The sequence below is a fragment of the Sus scrofa genome, chromosome 14 (genome assembly GCF_054392235.1).
Source record: "Sus scrofa isolate SSC_HxYL_T2T_F1_AM1 chromosome 14, Sscrofa_HxYL_maternal_Yorkshire_Landrace_v2.0, whole genome shotgun sequence".
NCBI classification, from domain to species: domain Eukaryota; kingdom Metazoa; phylum Chordata; class Mammalia; order Artiodactyla; family Suidae; genus Sus; species Sus scrofa.
In genome coordinates this window covers 112675625-112698893 of record NC_139396.1, presented here as the reverse complement: position 1 = coordinate 112698893, position 23269 = coordinate 112675625, and the positions used below count along the sequence as shown (strand labels likewise).

The following is a 23269-nucleotide window of genomic DNA, read 5'->3' as shown; positions in this document are numbered from 1 at the left end:
ATTTCCGCTTTGCGACAGCGTACGTCCCGGAAACCGGAAGCGCCTGACGGCAGCTTTCCGGTGGTGGGAAAGTGAACGGAGCAAGAAAATCAAAGCGGCGCATCCTGAGGCAGGTGGGGTGCCTGTGGAAGAGGGAAGGCAGGCGACTGGATAGGGCCTGGCTCGGGAGGCCTACGGAACAGCAGCTGCAGACGCAGGCAGCAGCAGAGAGGGCATGGTGCCGGGAGGCGCCGAGAAGGAGGCGCAGTCCGTCCCTCTCCGGGTTAGTGAATGAGGCTCTCCGCCCTGGCTGGCCCGGGGACTGTTCGCTGCGGGTCCCAGCATGAGTGCGGGCCCCGGCTGTGAGCCCTGCACCAAGCGACCCCGCTGGGGTGCCGCTGCAACTTCTCCGCCGGCCGCCTCGGACGCCCGGAGCTTCCCCAGCAGGCAGAGGCGCGTCCTCGATTCCAAGGACGCTCCCGTGCAGTTCAGGGTCCCGCCGTCCTCGTCAGGCTGCGTCTCGGGGCGGGCGGGACCGCACAGAGGCAGCGCCACCTCGCTTGGTACGTGGGGAAATAAAGCTCTTTGTCCTTCGCCTTGGCCCAAAGCTCTTCTTGGTCTCCGAGGACCCAGGGACTACAGCCCCCCATTTTCTGGTCTTGTATGCATCACTCTGAACGCTGAGGTCCCCTTGCTGAGCCATCAAGGCCACTAGTCGGGGAATGGGGCCCCATTTTCCCCGTGGCGATTGGTGGTGTGAGAACCCCTGACAAGCAGTCACTCAGCATGGGAAGCGGCGAGAGACTCCACCTGTTTGCTTTCCTTGGGTTTAATTGGAATTGCCTTGGTCGTTAAGGAGGTTTAATCTTTTACCTGAAGCTTCAGTCTCTAGATATAAAGAAAGTTACAAAGAAAGTCACAGCTGTCCTCAGTTTTAATTCTCAGTCTCTGGGTGGAGAGCCCTTAGTCTTACCTGGCTTTACACCCGTCTTTGACATACAGTGGTGAACAAAGGTAACTTGGTCTGTTTTCAGACCCTAAAATCTATCAGAAGAGGTAGACAATGGCAGAGGTAAATATAATAAAGGGTAATGGATGTTCCAGTATATGAGACAGATAGTTAGGATAAGACGTCAGATGTGCCTGATCTAGTTTGAAGGTCAAAGATAATCTCCTAGCCAGAAGGTGAGGATCTTATTCTGAGGACTGAAGAGTGATGAGTTATTTAGATGAAGAGGAAGTTAAGGAAGTGATCCCACAGTGCAGCTGATGTAGGTTGTCCAGAGAGCAGTGAGAGATGGGATTGCAAAGAAGTAGACAAAGATCAGATCATATTGGGCAATGCTAAGAGGTTTGAGCTTTATCCTGATTGGACTTGATTGGAGATATATATGTATCAAAAATACATATAGTTTATTAAAATGTATATATTTTAAAGGTCCTTCCCTGGTATGTGGAAAATGAAGAATAGATTGAAAGGGAGCAGAAGTGCGGGCACAAGACTAGTTAAGGAGTTACTCTAGATAGGAGATCATGATGGTTTATACTTGGTTTCAGACTGTAGGAAAGATGAAGAGTGGATGGATTCTGGAGAGAATGGGATACGTGGGTTTGTACCCCAGGAAATATTTCTGTGATGGAAATATAGGTTTTGGAGTTCTTGGCATAAACATGATAGTTGATGCCATGGAAGTAGGTTAGATCATATAAAGCATGTAGTGAAAATAAAGGCGACCTAGAAAAGAAACTCTAGAAACACTGTCATTTAAGAGTGGACTGAGAGGGTCCCTTGTGGTGCAGCAGGTTAAAGATTTGGCATTGCTGCAGTTGTGGCATAGGCTGTAACTGTGGTGCCGGCTGCAACTGTGGTGCCAGTTTGATCCTAGGCCCAGGAACTTCCTCATAATGTGGGTGCTGCCAGGAAAAAAAAAAGAAGCAGCCAAAGAAGTAGGAGGGAAACCTGGCTTTGATTGTGTCATGCAGGGATGAGAATATTTCAAGGAGAATGCACTGGTCAGTAGTGTAAGAGGCTGGGGGAATTCCCATAGTGGCTCAGTGGTTAATGAACCCACCTAGCATCCATGAAGGCATGGGTTCGATCCCTGGCCTCGCTCAGTGGTCTTTGGATTTTTCTGACTGCAAACCATAGTATATTTCACCTGGTACACAGAGTAAGAAATACATGTATATATACACACACACGTACATGTGTACATATATACATATATATAGGCAAATATTTACAGCAAACAAGTGTTTCATAAAATAATGCTTATCTTTACTATGTATGATGCATTCTCATGTTGTCTGTATTATTTTATTAACAAATGTTGGTCATTTGTAGTTTGTAAAACACCAGGTTAGAGAAAGTCAGGGCTGTAGACAATGAGACCAGTTGCAAGAAACAAACGCAGTTGCCCAGTGAGTGATATACTTGTTCTTTTAATGTTGGTGCTGTTTTGAAGATGAGGAAGGGATGGGTTTCAGATGTTGATTGCAGAGGATTTATTAAAGGAGATAGGAGGGAAGGGGAACTGAAAGTGACCTCAGAGATTGTATCAGACTTCTGTGATAGGCTAATTTGTGGTTCTGTTAACTTTATTTGCATATAAATGAGGAGAGGTGAGTGGGAGAGGATGGAGGCAGTCAATCCTCACTGATTGGATCTTTATATTCTGCAGAAGAGGAACTGAATTAATACTTGGGCTGTACTTGTGCATATGTATAAATGTTTTTTGTATACCTGGCACAGTACACCAATAAACAAAATGTTCGAAATCTAAATTTGTATCAAAATTTGTTGTTTGAAATTTTGAAATTCTTTTACGAACTTGGTGTTTAAATTTTTTATACTTGGTGTTAAAATTTTTATACTAGTTATCCTAGGAGGAGAAGTAAGTGAGATAGGGAAATGGATATTTATTAAATATCTTTACATTTTGTATTAATTTAGCTTCCTGGTCATATTTCTTATACTGATTGAAATGTGCACATCTATGGAACTCAGCATACTTTTCACATTCCAATGGGGAATAGTTTATCCAGTTGTGTTGCTTATAGGAGCTCCCTTTTTGCCAGTTTTAACTACCTAGAGTTTTGCTCCCGACTCCAAGGATGGTCCAGGTGTAGGTCTGTGGTGGGTGGAAGACTGGAGCTGGCTTGTCCCCTAACCACCTCATCATTCTTTCAGTCTCAGTGCTGTCGAAAGCATTTTCAAACCTCTTTCGTCATCTCAAAACGCTCCTGTTGTCTATTGCCCTTTGATGTTATCACACCCTTTCTTCCCATGCCTTATCTTGATGCTGCTGGAGGAAAGAGGCTTTTTGTGAAGGCAGGGTGTTCCTTTAAAGGCAGGTGAATTTTTCTGCATTTTGTACCTTTTGCCTGTATATCCTGCACCTAATTGAATGATTTACTCTTTGAAATACACAAGGTTACTGAGTGAGGTTACTGATAAGATTATGGGTAACTGGTGCGAAGTCAGAGTAAAGTTGGAGAACTACTGATCCTCATGAAAAGAGAATTTGGGTGGAAATGTTGGAAGAAAATACACTTGTTTAGTTTCTGCTTTGTCAGCCTGGATGCTTGATATTTTTTCTTATTGATCTACGTTAGCCTTTGGAAATAGGTATTGTTAACCCTATTTTATAGGTGAGGAAATGAAGGTGCAAATAAATGAAGTACATGATTGAGCAGAGATCTCAGTTTAAGATTTTTGTCTGTCTCCAGGTCTTGTATCTATTTCATCACCTACTACTGCCTCCCTTTTTGTTTGCTGCGATTTTATCTAGTTAAAGGAAAGAAATTCTCTGGAACCTAGGAAGCATCATTTTATGATTACTTCAGGAATAAGAGTATAAGGAATAACTGAAACAGTCCTGTGATGTGTTATGAAAGAAACCTTTAGAAGCTGGAAGTCATGATATTGAAAAGAGAAGAGGCAGTCCTTTTTCTGGGGTCCTCAGAGGGACCGAGGACTGTTTAATTGTCAGGAAATATCGCTTTCTTTCCTCTTGCTTCTTCTCCTTCACCTTGTTCTCAGGCTTCAGGAGTTATAACAGGAAGCCTAAAGCTAGAGAGAGAACACATTCTCAGTTCAGAGCTGCAAGAGAGAGCCTTCGCCATCAATTGCACTGGAAAATTCTTCATAGTTTTTTACAAAGTGATGCTGCATGCACTCCTCAGGTTCTGTAGACTTATCATTGTGCTGCACTTCCTGTGTGTTATAGGAACCTAGTCATTGCATACCATTTAATCTTTATGTTTATGGAAGAAGGTATTTAGAATTTTACACTGACCCCCAAAATGAATTTTTTGTCTCATTGCTGGTTTGTACTGGTTGTATAGAGGATTTTCTGTATTTACTATGTTTGATAAAATGAAATCAGAGGAGATGGAGCCTTAGAAAAGGTCTCAGAATTGAGTGGTTCGGCCTCATACAGAAGTAAGAAGAGACTCAAAGAATTGTGACTGAAACTAATTTTTTTTTTTTTTTTTTTTTTTTGTCTTTTTGCCTTTTCTAGGGCTGCTCCCGTGGCATATGGAGGTTCCCAGGCTAGGGGTCTAATTGGAGCTGTAGCCACTGGCCTACGCCAGAGCCACAGCAACGCGGGATCTGAGCCGTGTCTGTGACCTACACCACAGCTCATGGCAATGCTGGATCCTTAACCCACTGAGCAAGGCCAGGGATCGAACCCACAACCTCATGGTTCCTAGTCAGATTCGTTAACCACTGAGCCACGATGGGAACTCCATAATTTTTTTTGTGAACCCCGATTTGCTGTAGAAGTACTAACTTAATGAAATCACCAAAATAGTGGAGTTCCCTGGTGGCACAGCAGATTAAGGATCCGGCATTGTCATTTCAGATTGCTGCTGATTGCTGCTGTGGTGCAAGTTCCATTCCTACCTAGCTGGGAACGTCACATGCTGAAGCCGTGGCAAATAAAATAAAATAAAATAAAATTGCTAAAATGGTGGTGTTTAACAAGAAATATCAAATAGATATTTGTGATAGAAATAATTTAAAAATGCTAATCAAAGATTTTTACTAAAGTGTTAGTATGTTGTGGAAAGTGTAAATCATACGGCACTCAAATACAGTGATAAATAAATTGTTGATTTTCATATGTTTGGAATAGCATCTGGTTTGCTCATGTTATGGTGTTTGAGGGGATATAGGTAAGTAAAAAGAATCTATGACCCAAGGTGCCTGGATTCTTACATTGCAATTTAGACAGTGGTTGAGAATGTTCAAAATTTTATGTTTTCTTATACTAAAATGTTATATACATGTACTCTGTATGCAATACATTAAGTTTTGAAACTATGCTTAAATATCTAATGTTTATATAAATCACATCTTGCATTTGTTTATATTGCCCTCTACTGAGCCATCAATCCTATTTTTGCAACTATCTGCTAGTCATTTCCATCTAGTTATCTCTCCAGCATTTCATATTTAGTGTGTTAAGAGTTGACCTAATCATATTTCTCCCCTAAATCCAATTCTCTTATATTCTAGATTTCTGTTTAATGCTGTCATCATGTTTCAGGTCTCTCAAGCTTAAAGCTTAGTATCACCTTTAACTTCTATCATTGTAAAGTCTGTAGTGATTCTGACTTGTCAAGTTTTACTCTCTATTCTAACAAGGACTAGTTTTGGTCCTTGGCCAGTAGTTCTCCAACCTTGCTAATCATCAGAATCACTTTTTGAAAAAAATAGATTCCAGCTCCCCTCATGGCTCCATCATCACGTATAGATTTTGATTCAGTAGATGTAGATGTGGTCCTCGGATCCATTTGTTATTGGCCTCCTGAAGATTCATGGTTTGGGAACTATTGACCTAGACTATTAGCCTCCTCCGAACCACGTCTGCAGTCTACACCACTACTTACTACAATGCCTTGATCCTTAACCCACTGAGTGAGGCCAAGGATTGAACCCGCATCCTCATGGAAGCTAGTTGGGTTCCTTACCGCTGAGCCAGAATGGGAACTCTCCTGTACCAACTTTTTAGAGGCTGGTCTCTTTCTGATACACGCCAAATGTATTTATATTTATGTTCTTGTTTGATTGTTGAAGGAGTGATCAATCTTTGGTTTACAACCTAGTATAGTGCCTTAGGTATATGTATGCTGCTATATGTATTTTCTCTTTGAGGGCATGCATCGTATACATTATTATTATTATTTTTTTTTTACAGTTTTCAAGCAAAAGACTATTACCAGTTGGATGGACACTAAAGGAATCAAGACAGCTGAATCAGAAAGGTATACATGCCTATATAGATAAATGAATAATATGACATATACATATTTTATTGTGCTTCATGCCATATTCTGTCCTTCTTGCTTTCCTGTTTATCTTTACTTACTTTGATTCATTCTTTCGGTTTATAAATAATAATTTTTTAGAGTCTCCTATGTGCCAGAGGTGGTTCAGTATACTTGAGATACAGAGATGAAAGACGAAGTCTCTGTCTTTAAGGTGCTTATGGTGTAGTAGTGTTGACAGACACCGATACCCATGATTGTTACAACATGGTGTGGTAAATGCAGCAATAAAGGTATAAACAAGGTACAGTGGTGGATAGCATATAGAACAATCAGCTTTACCTTTGCAGGAAAGACTGCATAGGAGGTGAGTGGAGTTTAACACTGCACTCTGGCAGGTAATAGCCAGGCAGACAAATGGGGAAAAGACATTACAGTCAAATGTGCACAGACATGGAGTCATGAAAGAGCATGCTGTGTGCTCAAATAATCACAAGCAGTTTAGTCATTGCTATGACATTGTAGGAGTGGGTTCTGATAAGTGTTTTTTTTTTTTTTTTTGCATCATAAGTTCTTTCTGTGGTATCATTAATTCTTTCTATTCTCTTGTAGTTTGCATAGTAAAGAAAACAACAATACAAAAGAAGAATCCATGATGAGTTCTGTACAAAAAGATAGCTTTTATCAACGTAACATGGAAAAATTAGAAAATGTTTCTCAGCTAAGTTTTGATAAATCATCAGTTGAAAAAAGTACACAATATTTGAACCAGCATCAGACTGCAGCTGTGTGTAAGTGGCAAAATGAAGGGAAACACACAGAGCGGCTTTCGGAAAGCGAACCTCCAACAGTAACTCTGGTACCCGAGCAGTTCAGTAATGCTAATGTTGATCAGTCACCCCAAAATGATGATCACAGTGACACAAATAGTGAGGAAGGTAGAGATAATCAACAATTTTTGACACCTGTAAAGCTTGCAAATGCAAAGCAGACAACTGAAGGTGAACAGGCCAGAGAAGTCAGAAGTCACCGGAAGTGCAGCAAGGCTTGCCATCCGGCAGAGGACTGTGCAGGGTGTCAGCAGGAAGAGGTAGACGTGGTGCCAGAGAGCCCCTTGTCAGATATTGCCTCTGAAGATATTGGTACCGGACTGAAAAATGCCAACAAACTGAGTAGACAAGAAAGTAGCCTAGGAAATTCTCCTCCATTTGAGAAAGAAAGTGAACCTGAGTCGCCAATGGATGTGGATAATTCCAAAAATAGTTGTCAGGACTCAGAAGCAGATGAAGAGACAAGTCCAGGTTTTGATGAACAAGAAGACTGTTCCTCCCAAACTGCAAATAAACCTTCAAGGTTTCAAGCAAAAGAAGCTGACACTGATTTGAGGAAACGGTCCTCTGCTAAGGGAGGAGAGATTCGACTACATTTCCAGTTTGAAGGTGGAGAGAGTCGTGCTGGAATAAATGACTTAAATGTCAGATTACTTGGAAGTACTTCTAGCCTAAATGTTGAATGCAGAAATTCCAAACAACATGGAAAAAAGGATTCTAAAATCACAGATCATTTCATGAGAGTACCCAAAGCAGAGGACAAAAGGTAATTTTTTCCATCAAGAGTATCTCCAATAGTGTAATGTGTTTTAAAATTTTGTAAAGTGGGGGTTAACAGAGTTAGGGTTTACACTGAAGCAAAGAAAGAGTTGTGTTTCTTATGAATTTTTTTATGCTATTAAACCTAGACTCAAAATTTTAAATTCTAAAAAGCCCAAAAGACAGAAAACAAAAGGTAAATAATTATTGTTAACCAGATTTTAGGTTTATGAACTTCCTTCTGAAATTGATGGGAATTACTAGGACATAAATACATTGATGCTAACTCCTGTTTTCTCAGGCCATTGTATATGCGTTTTCCTTAATGCTCTGATGTTGCAGGCAGGTGGTAGTGTACTCACTTCACAAATGAGGAAATCTAGATTTAGGCTAGACAGTTCACTAATACTATGTAACTCTTGGATAGTAAAGCTGGGATTTAAATCCATTACAAAAAAATGTAAAAGGTATATTTATGCATTTATCCCATATGATATCTTAAAGCCTACTCCGTAATTTTTGTGATCTTTTGGCAAGCATAGTTCACTTCATTGAAAATTACTGTCTGGAATCCTGAGAAGTAGCTGATACTTTGAACCGTGACTCATTTGGCAGTGTCCATATTCTTCATGGTCTCTTTCTTCAGAAGGTGATTTTTGTGTGTTGGAAATTCCTTCCACAGACCATTGAAAATAAACTCTTGGATTTTACTGTAAGCCTTGTAAGGTTTTTTTGTTCTGTTTTGTTTTGTATTGTTTTTTTTTGTTTGTTTTTTTCCTAAATACCCAGGAGAAAGCAAGTTTGGCACATTTTAAACAATAACATTCTGGGTAAGTTTTTTTTATTTGTGTATCCAAGTACATTTAAACAGTAAGTGGTTTGTGACCAAATACATTTGTTTTGACCTTAGAAAAGAACAATGTGAAATCAAACATCAAAGAACAGAAAGGAAGATCCCTAAATACATTCCGCCTCACCTTTCTCCAGATAAGAAATGGCTTGGAACTCCTATTGAGGAGATGAGAAGAATGCCAAGGTGTGGGACTCGGCTGCCTCTCCTGAGACCATCTGCCAATCACACAGTGACTGTTCGGGTAGGCATTACCTCTTACCTATACAGAGAGAAGGTACTAAGTCTTAATTTATTGTGATACTTATTAATGTGAAAAACAAAGGCATAGAAAGTGCTTCTCTTTTCTGTGGATATAAAGTACTGAGAAGTCTACAGGGAGTTCCCGTCGTGGTGCAGTGGTTAACGAATCCGACTAGGAACCATGAGGTTGCGGGTTTGTACCTGCCCTTGCTCGGTGGGTTAATGATCCGGCGTTGCCGTGAGCTGTGGTGTGGGTTGCAGACGCGGCTCGGATCCTGCGTTGCTGTGGCTCTGGAGTAGGCCGGTGGCTACAGCTCCGATTCAACCCCTAGCCTGGGAACCTCCATATGCCGCGGGAGCGGCCCAAGAAATAGCAACAACAACAAGACAAAAGACAAAAAAAAAAAAAAAGAAGTCTACAGAATGGAAACCTATAACCATGGCTTACTTAATACGGTACTTAACAAATCCTTAAGATGAATATTGTCAGCTGATGAGAAAATTGAATTTTTCTGTATTTTTAAGAAAATTTATTGGATTTAAAAAATTTCAATTGACAGTATTTATTGAGTACCTACTACATATTAGGTACTAAAATTCAAAGTTGTAAATGGTTCAGTATCCTCAAATCATTCTCTAGTTTTACCCTCTTTTCTGAGCTTTAGATTCTTCTAGACAGCTCAGTCACTGTCCCACAGGTATCTCATACTCTACATTTCTAAACCAACCTCATTTTAAAAAGTTGGCAGCCATCACCATAAGCTAATTTTAGATGATTTTTGTCACTTTTTGAGTAGTTTCAAATAGTCATCTCATTTATTAGTTTCTGTATTAGATTTCACAGGGACTACCTAAAATCCCTTTTCTTGTATTACTTAGTCTAATGTAATTAAATATTTTGAAGTACAAAATTTGTTAGTGTGGTTAGGTAGCAGCAACACTGAGTAGGGTGGTGGAGTTTGAGCTGAGAGAAGATGAGCAGAAATTACTGAGGTGAAGTTAGTAAGGCAAGGGAATTCCCCACCAATATATAACCTGTATGGGAAAAGGCTGTGTAGTTAAAAGTGATTTGTTTTTAGAAATGAAAAAAAAAAATTGATTTGCTCGAGCCAAGATTGTGGATGGAAGTGGTGGAAGAAAAAACTTGAAAAGTGGATCGGGTCCATATCATAGAGGGATTCAGGTGCCAGGAACTGGACTTGAGTCTGTAGGAACTGGAGATCATTAAAATGTCTGTCAAACAATAGTTATAGAGCAGGATTGATCAGACCAGCTATATGTAAGGAAAATTGAAATGAGGATACATTGGAAACGGGGAAAGGTGATATATATATTTATATAAGAATAAATATAAATATATATACACACATATATAAATATAAATATATATATATAAGTATATATATACACACACACATACAGTTTTTTGGGTTTTTTTGGCCGTGCTTGTGGCGTTGGAAGTTCCTGGGCCAGCGAATGAACCCGTGCCACAGTAGCAACCCAACCTGCTGCAGTGACAACACTGGATCCTTAACCTGCTGCGCCACAAGGGAACCCCTGAATTATGTTTTTAACAATGAAGAACCTTTAATAAAAGAATGAGTGAACTCAAATTTTAATGCTTAATACCATATTTTAACCAGCAGACTCTACTAAGAGAACTTATTTTTGGGCAGACCGTACCATCAAGATTCTCTTGCCACTGCACTGCTGTTTGACCAAAGAATGTTCTTAAACATCAAAAAAAAGTTATCATTTGCAGCTCTTTAGGTGTGTGAATGTGATTGTCCTAATTCCAGATAAGAGATATAAACAAATAGTGGGTTGGTTTTTTTTTTTTTTTTTTTTTTTCTTTCCCCTACTCACTGCATATGGAATTCCTGGGCCTGGGATTGAATCCAAGCTGCAACTGTGACTTGCTCGACAGCTGCAGCAATGCTAGATCCTTAACTCACTGCCACAGGGGGAATTCCAAATTAAATAGTAGGTTGATGTAAATTTTAGCTGTCATCTCTAACTCCCAATTTCAAATTTTATATTTCTTAAAACAGCCTCACTACCATTTATTGATGTTAGAATAAGTAAAATTATTGTAAAAATTACATTTATGAAAATATTTGTTTGATTTTGTTTTGTTTTGTTTTAGGGCCACACCCATAGCACATGGAGGTTCCCAGGCCAGGTGTCTAATCGGAGCTACAGCTGCCGGCCACAGCAACAGCCGCACTGGATCTGAGTTGCGTCTGCAACCTGTACCACAGCTCACGGCAATGCCAGATCCTTAACCCACTGAGTGAAGCCATGGGTTGAACCCGAAACCTCATGGTTCCTATTCAGATTGGTTTCTACTGTGCCACAATGGGAATTCCTGTTTAATTTAAATATAAGATTTCATAGGAAAAAAAGTTCTGCTAATTACAAAGGTTTGAAAATGACTGAAGTAGGGTAGTAACTGGGAATAAAAAGGAGAAAATAAATGTTTGCACTATTTTGAGGTGAAATTGATAGGACATGGTGAATTCTTAAGTATGGGTAAAAAGGTAAAAGGAAGCATCGATAATGTCTCTAAAATTAAGAAAAGACTTAGATGGCTGTCAAGATGTTAATGGTAAAGATTTAGAGAAAAGATTGGTGGAGGTAAGTTATATTTTGACTCTTCTGCTTCTTCTCTCTTGTTGCCCACAAAGAAAACCTAAAACATCTAAGCCATCATTACCTAATCTCTGTAATCACTGTTTACTTATTTGTTAGCTATCCAGTGACCCATGAATTTATAAATGTTTAAGTAGTGTGAGGTCATTGGGAAAGAAAAAAAAGCAACTGTTTTGTGAAAGTATGTACCTCAGGGTGTTCCCATTGTGGCTCAGTGCATTATGAACCCCACTAGTATCCATGAGGATTCGAGTTTGATCCCTGGCCTTGCTTAGTGGGTTAAGGATCTGGTGTTGCTATGAGCTGTGGTATAAGTCGCAGATGCAGCTTGGATCCCGCATTGCTGTGGCTGTGGTTTAGTCTTCAACTTCAGTTATGATTCGACCCCTAGCCTGGGAAATCTCCATATGTTGTGGGTATGGCCCTGGAAAAAAAAAAAAAAGCATATACCTCAGAAAACCCAGTCTCTTATTGGTTCTTTTCCCAGAGTTTAACTGTTTTTTTTCCTATATTCTTTTTCCTGAATATGGTGATATATGTATAATTAATAGTTATTACATGAATAGTCCTTATATTTCTAAAATGACAGACGTTAATAGTTACAGAATTTGATTAAAATAAAGCTGGTATTTAGCATTAGAAATGTAAGGTAATCTGATGCTGAGTATGTGGCCCTAAAAAGACCAAAAAAAAAAAAAAAAAAGAAAAGTGCAAGGTAATCTGAAATTGTAGGACATGATAGTGCTTGAACTATCTGTAAACGTGTTACACACATGTGCATACCCACACATTTAGACAGGCGGACACACAATACATATTCTTGTATATGCGTTCCCTTATGTGTGAAGCCATACTGGTACTTGTTTGGTCACCTCAGATTATATGCAACATCTTTACAGAATCACCTTTGGGGGTTCCCATGTGGAGGTGAAAATACTTTTGGCATAGTTGATGACTCAGTCACTTTTGACTCTTGACCATTCTTTTGGCAAGGAATATTCTCATTCTTTGGCTTCCTTGATACCATATAATCCCAATTTTCTTCCTATCTTCTTAGTCATTTCTTAGGTTCCTTTTAGCTATTTTTCATTAAATGTTGTTGGAGTTCACCCAGGCTTTTTCATAGCTCCTCTTTTCTTCTTCTATCTCTGGGTAGTCCTAACACACTCTCATGGTTTTAATGGTCATCTGTATAGATGGCCTACAAATTTATTTCTCCTGGGTTGCAAGCTTTTTATGAAGCTGCCTTTTTGAGAGTCTTTTGTTCCTTTTTTGAAGAACGGTCTTCCTTCCACCTTTTCCTAGTTACCTTTTTTTAACCTTTGGAGTTGAGCTCAATTGCTGTTTCCTCAAATAGCCTTCTCTAAGCTCACCAGATAAGTTATAGAAATGTTCTTATAACACTATGAACCTCTAGTTCATAGCATCCTACAGTTGAAATTTTATATGTATTTAGGTGATTATTTGATGATCTATAGTGAAGTTGATTCATACTATAGCATGGGTGAACCTTGAAAACATTGTGCTTGAGTGGGAGGCCAGACACACAGTCACATATTATATGATTCCATGTATATGAAATGTCCAGATTAGGCAAAATGTTAAATTTTGTGGATTTTTTGGTTTGTCTTGTGGTTTGGGGAAGTTTGGTTTTCTTTCTTTCTTTTTTTTTTTTGGCTGCTGTGTGCAGCAGGTTGATGTGGCATCTCTGTTGTGGGATTTAACTCAGGCTGCATTGGTGAAAGCACCAAATCCTAACCTCTAGACAACCAGGAAACTCCCTTTGCTGTTTTAAAATTTCTTCTTCCTCAAACGTTTACTTAGTGTTTATTATAAGTGACATATATGTGTGTGTGTATGTATGCATATATATACATACATGTGTGTGTGTATATATAGTCACACACACACACGTATGTATATTTACATATATAGTTCATCCTTGAACAACTTGAAGGTTAGGGATGCTGACCCTTGAAAATCTAAGTATAACTTTACAGTTGGCCTCCCATCTCCAAATTTCAGTATTTACACGTTCCGTCAACCACTGAATGTGTAGTGTTATCGCTTCTCGGCCTTTTGGCTAAGATCAAGTGAATGTGTAGTGTTATAGTATGTATTTATTGAAAAAGATCCTTGTATAAGTGGACCCATGCAGTTCAAACCCATACTGTTCAGTGGTCTACTGTACATATGAATTCAGGTAGACATATTAAAAACACACGTCAGGCTCTGTTGTAAGTATTCAAAATACAAAGTTAAAGTAATCATTATTCTCAAGAAATTTAGAATCTAGTGGGGGAAGGGGAGAAAGTGTGATAATGATCTAATAAAACAAGAGGAAATAAACTTACTGCCTATTAGAAAATTTTTAAAGACTTCTTAGAGGAAATGAAAATTGAGCTAAATCCTGAAGGTTAGAATAGACGCTTAATCAGATAGTGTTTTGGGTAAGAGAGGATGTTAAAAACTGGGAACATCATTTGGAATTGAAGTAGGCAGAGTGGAGCCGTTATAGGATTAGAAGCTTGGGGATACTTTAGAAAGATAGTATTATTCCCAAGTGGGGATAAAAGGCTTTATGGGGGATGAATGTGTCTGGGAGCAGTTGGAGTTAGGAAGAGGGATAGAAAGCCGTTGGCAGAAATTCACGCAAGAAATTAGAGGCCCAGAGGGCTGGATGGGATGAAGATAGAATGCATAGGACATGGTGACTTGGAAACTGATTAATTTCGAGTAAGGAGTGGGAACAACTGTAAAGGGCTTATGAGATTTCTTGCCTAGGTGCTGGTCTGTATTTTATAGCAGTTGCTTCGGTTGCTTTGTTTGGATTATTTTGTGGAAGATTTGCCTAGTTTTTATGCACTTATAGTTTTCTTGTTTACCTCTATTTCAGGTAGATCTTTTGCGAGCAGGAGAAGTTCCTAAACCTTTTCCAACACATTTTAAAGATTTGTGGGACAACAAGCATGTTAAGATGCCTTGTTCAGAGCAAAACTTATACCCAGTGGAAGATGAGGTGAGAATAAAACTGATGTTCTTTTAATTCTTTTAGTCTCTGAAAAATATTTTAATACTTGCTGTTGGATTCCTGATTCTATAATGTAAAAAATCTGGGAGTAGTTTCCTCATGTTTTCCTTTTCCTTAAAGAATGGTGAGCGAACTGCAGGGAGCCGGTGGGAGCTCATTCAAACTGCACTTCTCAACAAATTCACTCGACCCCAAAACCTGAAGGTATGTTTTTTTGCTTTTCTTGTTTTTTTTACATGTAGTTCTTATGGATGGGCCCTGGTCTCCTTCCTCAGAGACATTTTTTGATCTTTAATAGACATATAAATAACAGCATTATTTACATGCGAAGTACCTGCTTCCTGAGGAACTCTCTTTAGAGACATTCTTGGGTTTCCACTCCATCACTGAGAAATGAGTAGAAGAATTGGGAGTTGTAAATGACTTGCCCGGAGCCACGCAGAATAATTTGGAGAACCAGGAATAAGACCTCTGTTTCTTGATTCCCCCATGCAATTTCCTTCAGTCCTAGCTTCTCTTTTATTTTTGTTTTAGAATGAGCATACTTCTGAGATGTCTTTAAAAGTAAATTAGGGAAGAATTATGACTTCAGCAGTATTTGCCCAAAGGGAAGCTGGTTTCCTAATGATTAAAGTATACATTAAACATTCTGTTTTTTATTGCTCTTTATGTAGCTTCTAGCAGTTTCATAATTTATTTATTAATCTTATTTTTTGGCAAGATTTTGATTTCTTAAAAAAAATTGAGATTGTAGGGACAACCATTAGATTTTTTTTTCTAATATTTAAAATATGAGTGAATAAATGTTTATCTTTGGTAATATAGCCTTATGTAAACTTTTAAAGTTTTTGTAACTGTCAACTAACAGATTTTTTTTATACTTCTGAGAGAATGTGTTTCATTTTCTTTGAGAAACTAAATTTGTCATGTATAGTTTCTCAGGTTTTTATACTGTTTTCCTATTTATACTTACAAATTATTCTTTAAAAAGAGCTTTTCTGCAGCTCTTTTTTCATAACATGGAAAACATTGCTATGTTGTCCCATAATGTATTTTGAAAATTTCATTTCTTGGGACAGTATTTCTCAATTTTGAAGTACACCCCTTGAATAGGAGAAATTCTCAGGGTTTGCCAGATTTTACTTATTTTTAATATAATGTTAGTTACATATGTACAGACATAAAACTAAATATAAACTATAATTATCCAGCATGTCAATTTGATTTTTTTCCATTTTAAATTATGAACCATTGTTTGAGTTATGTTCATTATCACAATGAAAGCAATTTGTAATCAATATTCCTTTTTTGTACAGAAGTTTTTAAACCACTGATCTAAGCCCCATAATACTATGCTGAGAAACATTTAAAAAATTCTGTATAAAGGAAAAATTTTCCTTTTTTATTTTTTTATTTTTTGCATTCACGGCATATGGGGTTACCAGGCTATGAGTCAAATTGGAACTATAGCTGCCGGATCCAAGCTGTGTCTGCGACCTACACCACAGATCATAGCAATGCCGGATCCTTAACCCCCTGAGTGGGTCCAGGGATCGAACCACAACCTCATGGTTCTTAGTTGGATTCATTTCCTCTGCACCACAACGGGAACTTCCTCTTCTTTTTTTTATTTACTACTTTTCTTACTAATCACAAACAGTGGATGTTGGTAGAGGCAAAGGTGGGATTTCCATGCACAACATCTGCTTGCAGGTAAATGATAGTGACCACTTTGGTCCAGGTTCTTTAGAATTTGACATTCCTATACTGCAGTGTATCTTAGGATGGCTCAATCTTTCCACCATCTTTATCTACTTAAAGTACCAGGAGTTCCCATCATGGCTCAATGGGTTAAAAACCTGATAGTATCTGTGAGGATGTTGGTTCAATCCCTGACCTCGCTCAGTGGGTTAAGGATCTAGTGCTGCCATGAACTGTGGTGTAGGTCATAGATGCAGCTTAGATCCCTTGTTGCTGTGGCCTAGGCTGGCATCTGCAGCTCCAATTCAGCCCGTAGCCTGGAAACTTCCATATGCTATGGGTGTGGCCCTTAAAAAAAAAAAAAAAAAAAAGGTACCAGCTTTCATTCCTACATGTGTTGTTTTTATGGGCCTTTGTGTTCATTCCAAAATTATAATTATAAATGCACAAACACAAGCAGGCCGCCAAAGAATACTATCCATACTCCATTTGAGAAATATTGTCTTAGGGCCTTTATGACCTTAAAAACAAAATTATTTAAGGATTTTCATATTTTTTTCTTTAAGTGCAAACACAAAATAATCATTGCTATTCACCTCTTTTAGCAATTCCATGGTGCTCCATGATTACTTTAGGAAGGGGTAATTGCTGTAATCCGAATTTCCCTTTCTCGTTTATTTTATGGTAGATTCAACAAAATAGAATAACCCATCGAGATTTTCTTCTATCTGCTTATGGTAATTGTTTCCTTTGCTGAAAGAACAGTATGAGAGGAAGGGGGAATCATTAAATCCCTCTTATTGAATATAGTAATCTTTTTGTTTTTATGGCATTCGATGTTGAATTAAAAGGGATTAGAAATGTTTAAGTTTTAAAAGGCAGTATCTTCAACAGTTGATTTACATTGTAATATTTCTATAATGTGTCTACTGATTTGCAAAGAATGGGCTTCTTTATGCTTTAACTAATTGTGCTTATTATGAATTATGAATTAAATAAACCTCATTCAGTAGTTGATAGCTCATATAGAGTAGCATCCAGGTTTTCTAGTGATAGTGATAAGTCTATGTCATGGTAGACTGCTTCTGAGATTTGAAGACTGAAGTAAGAGTAAATATTAGTTACAGGTTAAAGCTAATTCTAAAGCCTCATTAAAGAATTAGAGTGTAAATGCTACTTAAAATGTTTTTCTTTGCTAACTTTGAGGAATAATCTACGTGTAAGAAAGTGCATCCTTTTAAAGAACGCAATTTGATAAGGTTTGACATTTGCGTATACACCTGAACCCCCCACTACAATCAGGGTACCGACTATTCCTGTCACACACACCTCTTACTTTTTGGCAGTCAATTTCCTCATTCTGTACTGGCCTCTGGCACGTATTGATCTGCTTTTAGTTTACGTTTTACATGAATAGACTTTCATAGAATGTATGCTAGTGTGTCTGACTTCTCTCACTTCCATGGAGACTTTTGAGTTTCATCTGTGTTGTTGAGTGTATCACTTGTTTTTTCCAGTGTATGCATTGTTTGTCCATTCACCTGTTATGAACATTGCTGTTTAATATTTTGTGTGAGGTCTTGAAATCAGATACCAGTAATGAGGGGAAAAAAAATCCTTAAAATCTTTTCTTTCTTAATGGGAAATTTTGTATTATGGCTGTGAGAGAAAAATAAAAGCTTTTTCTTACCAGGTTATTTTATGGTTGGTGCATTTTCTTTTCTCTTTTGAAGAAACTTGGGTATTTTCTGATTTCAAGTAAATAATATACATTTCATTGGTTCATTTTTTAACCTAGATGCTTGAAGATAATTTTTGAGGAAACTCTTTGGTAGAGGGTTAGTTTTTAAAAACGTCTTCAATGATGAAATTTAGAAGGTTGATAGTAATAATTCAACACAGTGTTTTTCAGTCTTAATATGACTTCAGTAAAATTTCTCAGTATGTATTATGATTAAAATATTTTCTTATAATTTCTTTCTCTTTATTACTTTATTAATTTAAATATATTATACAACATAATAAAAAATAAAATGTAAAAGAATGAGATAAAATATAATTATAAATAGTAGTTCTTGGAGTTCCTGCTGTGGTGCAGCAGAAACGAATCCACCTAGTATCCATGAGGATTGTGGGTTCAATCCCTGGTCTAGCTCAGTGAGTTAAGGATCAGGCACTGCAGTGAGCTGTGGTGTAGGTTGCAGATGTGACTCGTATCCAGCATTGCTATGGCTGTGGTGTAGGCTGGCAGCTACAGCTCGAATTCAACCCCTAGCCTGGGAACTTTCATATGCCATGGATGCAGCCCTAAGAAGCAAAAATAAATGAATAAATAGTAGTTCTTTCTGCATAACAAATGGCTTGTCTTATGCATTCTCCACTAACCAAGTAGAAAGTAATGCCTCTTCATGTAGTTAAACATTACCCCAGTAGATGGCGCACTAGTTTAACTTTTTACAAAAATATGTGATTTACGTGCCCTTCCGGAGTGTGGGGGGAGACAACCATTTATATATAGCTTATAAACATAGTGATAATAAAGGGAAAAAAAACTATTTTAGGCCTTAGGTTGGTGCGTCTCAGTCCTTTTTCCATTTATTGCCCTCTTCCCCATGGAGCCTTTTTAGATACTTTTTTCCTGATTTACTGTCCTCACGAAATTATAATCCTAATACACAGAATATCTGTATATATAGTGTGACCCTATTGAGGGCCAAAAGTCAGTATAATATTTACTTTTTTAAAATCTCTCCAAATCCAATATTTGTTTGCTTGGATTATATCACCTCTGCCTAGAATGCATGTTTTAGAGCATGTTTATTTATGTATTACTTGACTTTTCTAATCTCATTTTTTTCTTAAGTGAATAGTAAATTAGTATGCATTCTGTTTGTTCATGACTACTGATGTGGAATAGCAAATGGTAGGAGGAGACTTTTCCAACATTAAGAAGAATATTGGAGGAGTTTCCATCATGGCTCAGTGGTTAATGAATCCGACTAGGAACAATGAAGTTGCGGGTGTGATCCCTGGCCTTGCTCAGTGGGTTAAAGACCCGCGTTCCCATGAGCTGTGGTGTAGGTCACAGACGCAGCTCGGATCTGGCATTGCTGTGGCTCTGGTGTAGGCTGGCAGCTACAGCTGCAATTAGACCCCTAGCCTGGGGGAACCTCCATATGCCGTGGGAAAGCCCTAGAAAAGGCAAAAAAACAAAAAAAAAACAACAAAAAAAAGAAGAATATTGGAAATAGTTTATATTAGAAGTAGACAGGCTCTTCATGGATAATTCACTTGACTAGATCATGAAGTTTTGTTTATGTTTTTTCCATAGGATGCTATTCTGAAATACAATGTGGCATATTCTAAGAAATGGGACTTTACAGCTCTGGTTGATTTCTGGGATAAGGTAAAAGTATGCTTATTTCTTTAACTATGAAACTAATATGACAACTCTGATGGAAAAGCTTGAGAAAAATACCCATAATTCTGTCACACTGACACAGTTATCATCTTTTATTTTGGTGAGAAGTTTTCCTGTCATTTTATATGCATGTTTTAGGATCTAATTTTGATTTTTGCTTTATTCTGTCATAACAAGTTTTTTCTCTTGTACCATTTTCAGTATTATCAGATGGCTACATAATATCTCATGACTAGATTTGAGAATTTGATGAGTCATATATTCTCAAATATCTAGGTTGCATCCAGTTTTACTCTGTTCTCAATTTCGCTGCCGTAGCATCTTTGTATATATGTGTGTATAAGTATATATGTGTGTATAAACGTGTATATGTATATATGTGTTTTTCCAAATTCAGTATTTTTTTTAGGTGATTCCCAGAAGTTAGATGGCTAGGTCAAAGGCACAAAGCTTTTATGGCCCTGGACTTAAGCTGTAAAATCATTTTTCTACAGGGCATTGTTGCATTTAGCATGCTATCAGCAATGGGTAAGAATACTGCTTTCATAGTACTGTTCAAGAGTGGGAATCATCCGTTTAGAAAAACTGGCAGTATACCTTTTTATTTTTAAAAACATTTTATTTTGAAATAATGATTAGATTCACAAGAAATTGCAAAGAAATGTATAAGGAAGGTCCCATCAACTCTTCATCCCATCTTCCCCAATATTGATTGGTTAAATGAATATAATTCAATATCAAAAGCAGGAAATTGACACAAGACTGTGTTTGGATTTTACCAGTTCATATCTGTAGTTATTTGTGTGCACAATTATATAATTGTTGTTTCATATAACCACCACTGCAATCAAGATGCAGGACTATTCCATCACCACAATGCTCATTTGTACTGCCCATTATAGCCACATCAACTCCTTCCTAACTTCTGACAACCACTGATCTGTTGTCCATCTGCATAATTTTGTTATTCGAAAAGGTTATAGTTTGTAACCTTTTCAAATTGCCTTTTCCATATTCCTCTTGAATCCACCAGTATTTGATTCCTTTTTATTGCTAAGTAGTATTCTGTGATATAGATGTATAATAATGTGTTTAATCATAGATGCATTTTGGGACATTTGGGTTGTTTCCAGTTTTGGGGTGTTAAAACTAAAGCTGCTATGAACTTTCACCTGTATTTTTTTTTTTTTTTGCATAAACGTAAGAGAAATTCCTGAGAGTGCGACTGTTAAATTGTTTGATAAGTGTATTTTTAGTTTTAGAAGAAACTGCCAGTATGCTTTTGCTAGGTAAGTAAGCCCCCCCAGGAAAGATACTTTCATATTCAATCTATTTAAAAAATTTTTTTGGAGTTCTCTTATGGTGCAGTGGGTTAGGGATCTGGTGTTATTACTGTGGTGGCTTGGGTCCCTGCTGTGGTATGGTTTGTCCCTGGCCTTGGAATTTCCACTTGTCGAGGATGTGGCCAAAAAGGAATTTCTTTTGTAATTTGATTTTTCAGCCCTCCATTTTAGTTATCCATCTTATATATGTTTTGTTAATAATAGAAACAAAGTAATTTTTGAAGTGGAAATATTTGAAATAGTTTCAATATTACACAATTTTAACTTAATAGAGAATAATTATTGAACTTGAAAAATGTCCAATTTTTTTTCTTTATTAGAGTCTTCTTTAGCTTTTTTTTTTTTTTTCAGATAAATAACTCTGTGAGATAAGTTGATAATTGTTATTTCTATCATAAATGAGTAGTTAAAACTCTCTTGGCCCAAGTGATATAGTTTGGCCCCGGTAGGACTTTGTAACCCAGTCAGTGTTTTTTCCACTATTGCCTGCAATCACAATCTTACGTCCATCTGCACACACCCTCCCTTCCTACTTGCTGCTCATTTTCTCTGTAACAAGAGACTGATATTTCCCCTTACTCCACTTTTCTCTGTTGGAATTCTGTCTCTCCAGACATAATCTTCCTCTCTGCTCCTTCCAAAATGATATGTCACCTTTCTTTGAATGGCAATTTTTAAAATTTATCTGGCAGCCATCCCTCTGTTTGCCTTGCTTTTTTCTTGACAAAATGTTGACATCTTCTGATACATCAAAAGTATCTTTGGGCAGACTATCTTTCTTACCTTTGGGTTTCCTGTAGCATCTGTGTAATGCCTTCTTTAGCATGAGTGCCCTGGTAAGTAACTATGAGCTGAATTTCAACAGAAGAAAACCAATATGACCACCTGATCATGGTTACCAAGGTCAGGAGAATATTATCTAAAAATAACAGTTCGACTTAATAAAAATTGTTGCATTTCTGATTCTTTCTCTCCCTGCCCATGCACACCTCCAAATTTAATAGATTCTTCCTTCTCTGAGCATTTTTAGCTAAGGCTGTTTCGGTGTTTTCATTAGTTCATTTGCTATGATGATGCTGTACTGAGCATCTGTCTGTCCTCGAGGACTGCTGGTGGTGATCTAAAAGAGAGTTGTTGGTTAATTACATGGTCAGAAATAAAACATTAAGATTATTGTGAATCCTTATTTGGATTACAAAGAAGGAAGAGCCTAAAAATGTGAAAAATGTAATAGACAGTGGTATAAATAATACTACTACTCCCTTTTTTCCAGAAATGTTTTATTTCACAAAGTATTAGTGAGGCAGCATGATGTAAGCAGTAGCTTGCAGGTTTATCACGTATCTGAATCCAGGAGAGTTTATTAAAACAGATTGCTTCCCACTATCCTCTCGAAAGTTTCTGATTCAGTGGGTCTGAGATAAAACCTGAGACTTTGCATTTCTAATAGGCTCCTAGATTGTGTTGCTGTTACTGGTTCAGAGAATGTGCTTTGAGAACTTCTAGTGGAGAAAAGAGCATAGAATTAATCAGAAATGAGAATCATGAGTTCTTTGCCTCAACTCTCTATAACCTTGGGTAAGGCACCTGACCTCAGCATTAGGTAAAATTAAAATCGACAAAATAACCACTTTATCCATCTTTTTTTTTTTTTTTTTTGTCTTTTTAGGGCCACACCTGTGGCATTTGTAAGTTCCCAGGCTAGGGGTCAAATTGGAACTGTAGCTGCCGGCCTGTGCCACAGCCACAGCAATACAGTATCTGAACCGCCTCTGTGACCTACACCACAGCTCATGGCAACGCCAGATCCTTACGTCTTTGAGTGAGGCCCTGGATCGAACCTGCGTCCTCATGGATGCTAGTCAGAGTCATTTCCGCTGAGCCACAATGGGAACTCCCCACTTTATCCATCTTAATGGCATGTTTTAAGGATCTAACTAACCAGTGTATCTTAAATCACTTTTAAAATTCTGGAGTAATAATCAATATGTTGCTACTTTCTTACCTCTGAAAACAGTTTGTTTTGCCTCTTAAAAAAATTATTTTCCATCATTAACCTATCTGAATTATAGAAAACTTGGAAAATATAGGAAATAAGACAATAAAAATTACTCATGATTTTGCTACCTGGAACAATCACTCTTAACATTTAAAAAAGGTAATTCTAGACAATTAGGTCCTATT

The 23269-nt window shown here is 37.7% G+C and overlaps 1 protein-coding gene across 8 annotated transcripts in view; it reads left to right on the top strand.

Moving 5' to 3' along the window:
- Positions 1–48: 48 nt before the first annotated feature.
- The window catches only part of PARG (poly(ADP-ribose) glycohydrolase), a 142532-nt gene continuing 119311 nt past the window's right edge, over positions 49–23269 (top strand). For 5 of the 8 annotated variants that reach the window (XR_014827508.1, XR_014827510.1, XR_014827511.1 and 2 more), the window contains exons 1-7: positions 49–542; positions 6186–6252; positions 6868–7851; positions 8755–8938; positions 14486–14608; positions 14741–14824; positions 19653–19727. Coding sequence is in view for 3 of the 8 variants with exons in the window: in XM_013983451.3 (XP_013838905.3) it covers positions 323–542; positions 6186–6252; positions 6868–7851; positions 8755–8938; positions 14486–14608; positions 14741–14824; positions 19653–19727 (1737 nt within the window). In the remaining 5 variants the exon portion in view is untranslated. The remainder of the gene's footprint in view (positions 543–6185; positions 6253–6867; positions 7852–8754; positions 8939–14485; positions 14609–14740; positions 14825–19652; positions 19728–23269) is intronic. The other 3 variants (XR_014827512.1, XM_005671221.4, XM_005671222.4) reach the window with 2 other exon arrangements.